General features: G+C 38.0%; 1 protein-coding gene across 1 annotated transcript in view; it reads right to left on the bottom strand.

The window, feature by feature from the left end:
- The window catches only part of LOC102798109 (uncharacterized), a 14,857-nt gene extending 10,970 nt beyond the window's left edge, over positions 1-3,887 (bottom strand). Inside the window, exons 1-2 of the mRNA XM_087846599.1 lie at positions 3,741-3,887; positions 2,118-2,223 (exon numbers count right to left, since the gene is read on the bottom strand). Of these exons, the coding sequence (XP_087702725.1) occupies positions 2,118-2,135 (18 nt within the window). The 5' untranslated portion in view covers positions 2,136-2,223; positions 3,741-3,887. The remainder of the gene's footprint in view (positions 1-2,117; positions 2,224-3,740) is intronic.
- Between the last annotated feature and the right edge of the window lie 4,281 nt (positions 3,888-8,168).

Here is an 8,168-nt window from a genome sequence, read left to right as displayed (position 1 = left end):
TCGTACGCACGTGGCGGCGATGCAGAATTAGAAGAGCGAAAGTGGATCGTTAAATGAAACAAATGAACCAGAACTGGTTTGTCAAAATGCTGCAGCTTCAGTGGTGTGGAACTGGTTTAGCTTTCGTCCGTCAGATACACAACAAAGCACTATTTTTGGTAGAGCATGCTAGCGGGCCGTCATTATTACCGTGTTGTTTGGAAAATACGGCACACTTAAAATCAATCCTTTGATTTTTCTGAAAGTCGACAGAGCCCCTTATAATCCCGTGTGCCTTATGTATGAACTCTGGTTGTGTTTACTGACCTCGAAACGATTTTATGTACACGGCGCTCGAAAATCTGTCAAATGTTTCAGTACGACTTTGCTAAGCTACGAAGCCGCACCGCTTGATGGATTGTTGGAGCATTACGGCTATCGTAGGCGGAGCCTCGCAGAGTGATACGTACTGTGCTTCAACATAATATTACCGTATTGTGTGTGTATAACCTCTTTTTAAGTTTTGTGGATATTATACATGGTTATGCTGAGGATATGTCGGCCAGTTTCCACTGGAAATGCCTTTTAGTTAAACTGTCAGCAAGGAATTTGCACTGTTAAATTTTTATATAACTTTAATGCACATAAAAAAACAGCTGCTTGTTTAAGTGAAAATACATTATTAGTGCAAAAAAAACATCAAAGTTGTGGAGTTGTAAAGTATTTTGTCTAGTGTCAATTATATCGTCAGTGATATTGTAATCGCTCATTTTCAAATGTACATCGTGATAAATATTTTTGGTCATATGTCCAGGAGACACAGCACAAGATTGATTGACAATGGTCTTCAGCCAATCAGGAACATAATGGGCTGCAAAAAAAAAAAAAAAAAGAAAGGAAAATTGCACAAATAAAAAAAAAATCTGCGAAGGTGAACCGCATTATAGCGAGGGACCACTGTATTGAAGAAATACTGATCTCTTACTTTACGAGTTTAACTGGTGACATTGCTGTTTCAATGGGTGCTGATACAATTCAGAGTTGATACGCCATTTTCAGGGTCAAATTCAAGCACTTTTTATGCACTTTCAAGGTCCATTTTCAAGCTTTTCCAGCAAGTAAAAAAAGAATGCATGTTTCATTTTGTATCATCTGAGTAAGACCATGTGAAAATGAAAATAAACCATCCTAGGTTGATTTAAACCCCTTTATTTCCCTTTTGTTAAAACACAGAAAAATGCAACACACAAAAATACTGAAAAAGGAAAAGGTAATTCCCAATAACACTAACTGTACTTTGTACTGTGGTACTTTGTGCTTAACAACATTCTGTACAGTCAGACAGGCATGGAGAACAGCACTGACTGGGAGGCTTTGAACAGATGACACATTCGGTTCAATTCAACATATAAGACTTTATGAACGCACAAGCATCTACCTAAAATCTATTTATTTAATCTGTCATCTGTGATATTATTATGTACAATTATAAGGTATTGCTCACCTTCCTTAAATAAATAGGCATCATTAAAGTATGAAATATTCATATATAAAAACATATAAATGTGTCTCAGTGGCTGATAGGCCCACAGGCCTCAGTGTGAGCTTGAAGCCATTTATAATCTGTGAGTTGTTTAATGTGTAGGTGCTCACGACAAACAGATTTTGAATGAAAGCCGGGTAACTGAAGGCTGAATTGTGAGCACACACATATTGTGTGTGGTGTGTCTATCTTACACTCTGTTAATTTTTTTAATATAACAATAACAGTGTAACTAGGGCTGTGCAATATAACCAAAATCTCATATCCCGATATGACACATTTCTCATAACAATAACGATATATATCACAAATGTGCATTTTCTGTAACTTCTTTGAATTTCACACAAGTCGACTTAAAGTTTAAGGTTTATTTCGATGGCTCTTTTTGCCTCTAAACTTTCTCTGTACCCTTTCATGTGATTCTTCCATAGGTGGGAGAAGAGAAAAACAAATACTGCTATAAACAGCGCATTTTGCGACACCACGAAACAAACAATAGTGTATAATATGAAACGATAGATGTTTTTATATCGTCATCTAATATGTATTTCATCATGTTGCACAGCCATAGATTTAACTGAGATATTTTTCTCACCTCCTGTGTTGAAGTCATTGTTTGCTCTGTAGTGGCTGAGCTGAGTCCAAATGGCTGAAACGGTTCCTCTGCTGCTCCACCAGACTCTTCTCCTCCTGTTACTCAGCTGGGACACAAAAAGTATAGATATGTATTTTATCCCTGACAAGAAGAAGCAGAGCACATAAACATTACTACACTCAGTGACAACAATACCTATGAAGCTTCAAGGTGAAACCCCAGAAGCAACTACAAAAAGAAAGTCATCAGCTGCCTACAAGAACTTGAAAGGGAAAAAGCCACTGAGCTCCCTGCATACCACCACCTTTACCCAGGGGATGCTGCACCCTGTATATATGGACTTCCATAGATACACAAAGGAGTCCCACTCAGACTCATTGGTAGCAGCATAAACTCACATATTTTAAATACAACGAGGGTTTCTACAGACACAAACATGGATGTGCTGTGAGCTCCCCAGTGTGTCCCATTGTAGCCAAACTTTACATGGAGGAAGTGGAAAGAAAGGCTCTTGGCTCTTTAACAGGGACAGCACCGAGCTACATGATAGAGTCAAACAAGGTCTCACAATGGTTTCACTCAGGACCTGCTGACACACACATTTTTCCACACATTGGCTCTTGTGATAAGATCAATGGTCAACAGTCGGTCGGCGACCCTTTCAAGGTACAACCCCCACAAGGGTTTAAATGCCTGGGACTCTCCACCATTTAGTTTCAGAACTGAAAAAGGCATTTTTGGATGAGAGGTGAAACGTTTAAAAAAGCTTACAGAAGTCCAGTCACTTTCTTTCTAAGATCTTAGACTCAGAACAAAAGCTGTCCAGCTTTGTGTGTCTGTCAAAATGCTTTTTACAAATCCTGCTGGAATCAGTGTTACAGCTGCAGTCAAAGCAAGATGGAAATAATGAAGAAGGAAAGTTCAAATCTACTCAGACTAAATGTCTTCAGTCAGTGTGTCAGCCTCCAGTTAACAACAGTGGTGAGAAGCTGCACTACTGAACCTCCACTGACTGAGTAACTGCAGTTTGGTGCTTCATCATAACTTCATGGCAGGAAGTGTTTCAGAGTGGGGACAGAGACGGTTTCAAAGTTCAGCTTTAGTGAGACTAAACTCCAAAACCTGTTTTCAGCTAATGACTCTGCTTCTGTCTGGAAAACAATCAGATGGTGAACCAACCACAAACCTAAAGACCCCACTGCACCAACAATTCACAGCTAGCAAACAGCCTGAACAGCTCCTGCTGTGGATTCTACCAAGAATGACGTGATCATTACTTCACAGTCTCTCCACCCTCCATAGGTTCTCTCCATAAATGTATGAAGATACTACAGCAGATCGCTCTCATTTACTTCCTGTTATCACTCTAAATAGAAGGCTGTAGAGGTTTGGTGCAGGCAGAAAAACAGCTGCAGGGACAATGAAAAGACTTTTCTGCTCCAACTTCTCCCAGCATGCTGAGCTAATGATTAGTTGGTGTTTTTCTCCAAACACTCTCTCACTCTTCTCTCAACGTGTTCACAATAAACTGTGAACAGACACCGAGGAGAGCAGCAGAAGACCTCATTCAGGAGCTAAACTCAACATGAACTGAACTCACAGTAAAGTTAGCTCGGTGCTTACCTTTAGATGAGCCCACAAACCGAGAGAAACTCCGTGATGAAGCCGGAACTCTTTCCAAACACAGGAAACAGAGACAGCTACGATCCAGATCGATGCAGATATCGATCAGGACGTTGGTAGTGGTATATGATCGATACTTTAGTTTGTTTCTTTCCGCTAAGTTCACTACTTTACTCCCGTTTCATGAAAAAGCAGCCCTCTGCTCGACTCCTCTTTTGCACACACAAATGGTTTCGCCCCCTTCTTCCTGATCTGCTGTGATTTGTTACTGTGCGATCACGTGACTCGACTGCCTTGACAAACCACGGGTCGTGTTCAAATTCATGGAGAAGGGTCTGCAGCTGTGGCTGTGTCCCAAACGTCAGCTGCATCCTTCGAAGGACCCGGCCCACGTAGACCGCGAAGGCCGTGTCCTGACCCTTTCACTCCTTTGATTTTTTTCATCGTCCGTTTTTTTTTTGCCTTTTCCTTAAGTCTGTCTTTGTACGGACTTGCCGTGATTTTGTTGCCACGGGTACCCACAAAGTCACGCGAAAGTCACATGGTCTGTCATCTCTATAGTATTCATTCGCTCGGTCAGCAGGCGGAAGTATCCTCGTACACTGGGGAGTAAACTGCCATTAAACCAACAGAAGAAGAAGAAAACCCACTGCACATGCGCGGTACGGATTGGGTAGACCCGATTTTTTTTTTAAACTTTATTTAACAAACAATGAGTATACAACATACGAACAGATGAAGTATACAGAACAACAGAACATAAACACAAAAAGGCAGGGGTAAAAGAGAAAGGTAATGTTACGGATTCAAATATTGGGGATGGATACAAGAGGAAAACCAAAAATAACCACACTGGTCCGGCCGGGTCAAGTCAAACGATGATTTAATGAACACACGCGTGGGAGATGGACACCATACAGCAGACAGCATCAGATCTCAAAATGGTGGAGCCTTGATCAAACTCTTATAGCCTCTAGTGGCCCCCACCTAATCATAAAAGCCTAAACATTCACATTCTTTCTCACACAGCGCCTAAGCTACGACCTTGGCTCCCTGTTTATCTGCTCCTGCTGAGATGGGGCAGTATGCTCTGTTCTCTTCTAACCAGACAAATAAGGCGATGACTTTCTGCAAACAGTATTTCTTATAACTCAGCAGTATAATGCATCATAAAACAATATCATTCATTCACAATAAAACAGCAGTCTAACATAATGCAAATCAGTTTACCAAATGTAATAGTTATCACCTTCTTCTAATTCAGGAGCATAATGCAAACTAAAACTACATAATAATTCACAATCTTTAATTAGGGGTCTAACATGGCATAAAATAATATTATAATCCGACAGTAACAATTATAAGAATACACGCAAAAATTCACATACATATATTGTTTTGAGAGCCTTTTTGTTGGTGGAGTCTGATATTGATTGTATGTACAATTCCACATCCTTAAAAAAATGACAGAAATATGGTGTTTTATTAGTAAACTTACATTTATGGATAAAAAATTTAGCTAAAAGTATTAACAAATTTTTCATAAAAAAACATTTATCATTCTTCTTGGGGAACTTAAAGAAACAGAATAAAACATTTTCCCATCGTAAAGAAAACTCCCTTAAAATATGGACAATAACAAAACTGCTAAATTCCTGTGTATGAGAACAGTACCAAAAAAGATGTGTCAGAGTTTCTGGATGATCCCCACAGAAAGTACAATTAGTGTTTATGTCTCTTTTAAATTTTACCATGTAGTGACTGGCTGGATCACATTTATGTAGAATTTTAAATGAGACTTATTTCACCTTATTTACAATCAAATATTTATGGGGGATCATCCAGACTGTCTTCCACTTGATATCTGGAACATATCGGTTCCAGTAAGATATTATATATGGGAGAGAGACGATATCTTCTTGGAATAAACTACGTATTCTCTTATTGCTGTTACCAAGTTCCTGTGAAAAGCAGATTTTTCCTATTGGTGACTCAGCTGGATCAGGTAGAGTGACTGAGGTAGATATTGAGCTGTCAGTGTTTTTATATAACATTAAAGTACCTGAGGGTATGGCACCAAGCACCATTGAGAATTCCTGAACACTGATTGGAAAATTATATAGTGCAATAAAGTCATTGTAAGTAAGTAGTTGTCCCTCTTTATTAACCAGCTGAGCCACTAATAGGATCCCATTTTGCACCCAAGTTTCCAGGAAAAGTGATTTATTTTTAAATAGAATATCTCTGTTGTTCCAGATAAGGTATTTGTGAGGTGAGAAGTTGTGTTTGTAAATGAGGGTCCACGCTAAGAGGACCTGCTTATGGAAGGATGAAAGCTTTACAGGGAGTTTCTCAACATTGTAATTACAATTTAAAATAAAATTAAAGCCACCAAAACGAGAGAAAATATGATAGGGTATAAAGTTCCAGATAGAGGTAGGGTTTTTAAGAAAATGTTTAGCCCAATTAATTTTGAAAGTGTTATTTAAAGTAGAAAAGTCTAAGACGTTAAGCCCACCTGATTCGTATTTATTCATCACAACAGTTTTTTTAATATAATGCGGACGGGTTTTCCATATAAAATTAAAGAGCATACGGTCAATATCTTTACTAATTTTCTTATCCAGATGTAAGGAGAGAGCAGCATATGTTAATCGGGATATCCCTTCAGCTTTAGTAATTAACACTCTACCTTTCAACAAGTCCCTTTGCAGCCACTGGTTGAACTTTTTTAGGGTTTTCTGTATAATTGGAGTGAAGTTTGAAGAGCATCTTGATTTTTGGTCTTTGGATATTAACAGTCCCAAGTATGTGATTTCTTGTTTAACAGAAATATTACAGATAGTATTTGCAGGGCAGTCTTTAATTGCTAGTAACTAGTTTTTTAAATTTAGGCATAAACCAGAGGCCTCAGAGAAATCTCTAATCACAGTAAGAGCTGGAGGGATTTGGTTTGCATTCTTCAAGAAGAGTGTGGTGTCATCGGCTAACTGGCTGATAACAAGCTCCTTATCAGCTATGGTGATTCCTTGTACAACACTGTTTGAAATATTAGTTGCAAGAATTTGTGTACAAAGTAAAAATAAATATGGTGAAATAGGACATCCTTGGCGAATACCACGTTTCAGGTCAAATCTCGGGGTGGAGCCGTTAATCATTTTAATAGAACTATTGCCATTTGTGTATAAGGTTTTGACAGCTTTACAGAAAAACTCTCCAAAGCCAAATTTTTCCAAAGAGTGGAAAATAAATTGATGTTCAATTATATCAAAAGCCTTATAAAAATCCAGGAAGAGAATAAAGCTATTGTCAGGTACCAAATCAGAGTAATCAAGTAAATCCAAAACCAGTCTAATGTTATTAGAAATGTGTCTGTTTCTCATAAAGCCTGATTGTGTCTCATCAATAATTGTTTCCAAGACCTCTTTAATTCTGTTAGCAAGTATTATAGCCATAATCTTATAGTCATTATTGAGCAGGGAGATGGGTCTCCAATTATCAATAAAGAGTAAGTCTTTGTTTGGTTTTGGAATAAGTGTTATGAGACCTCGAGTAAGAGAAGGAGGGAGGGTGTTATTCTCTATACTTTCTGTAAAAACCTGCAGTAAAAACAGAGCTAGGAGATTAGAAAATGATTTATAAAACTCTGCAGTTAAACCACCTGTGCCGGGAGATTTATTGGCCTTAAGTACAGAAATGGAATTACAAACTTCCTCCACAGTCAGAGGGCTGTCACAATAACGTCTATCTTCCACAACAATAGCTTTTAGGTTTTTAATATTATTGAAAAATCCTGTTGAGACATCCTCATTATATTTTGAGTTGTATAGTTTAGTATAGAATTCGGCACAGAAATGTGAAATTTCTCTAGGATTGTCAGAGACAATGCCATTAATATTTAGTTGATGAATAGTTTGTTTTTGATCTGTATTTTTCAAGCCTGAAAAAGTAAGCAGAATTTTGTTCGCCCTCCTCCAGCCACCTCTTCCTGGATCTTATGAAAGCACCCTCAGCCTTGCGTCGATATAAACCGTCCAATTTATTTTGAAATTCTAGTAAACTTATCTTATCTTCCTCTGGGATTTCTTCTGGGGACTTCTGGTAATAAGAGGCAATTCTGCTTATTACTTCTTGTTCTTCAGCTTTCCTTAATTTAGCAATTTGACTCCCATATCTTCTCAAGAATTTGCATGCTTCAAATTTAAAAAGTTCCCAATTGGTACAAAAGGACTTCTCTCTGTTAGCTTTGTTCCAATAATAAACAATTAATTTATTAATCTGCATGTTAACCATTTTATCTTTTAGTAAAGAATTATTTAACTTCCAATAAGAGAATTTATGAGGTATATTATCCAGTGTAAACATTTGGACGTTAATGTGAATTGCTCTATGATCAGTGAGGGGGGTGGCAAGTATATTAACGGTAAT

This window comes from Neolamprologus brichardi, chromosome 9 (genome assembly GCF_056152115.1).
Source record: "Neolamprologus brichardi isolate AB-2024 chromosome 9, ASM5615211v1, whole genome shotgun sequence".
NCBI classification, from domain to species: domain Eukaryota; kingdom Metazoa; phylum Chordata; class Actinopteri; order Cichliformes; family Cichlidae; genus Neolamprologus; species Neolamprologus brichardi.
This window is presented reverse-complemented; position numbering and strand designations above follow the sequence as displayed.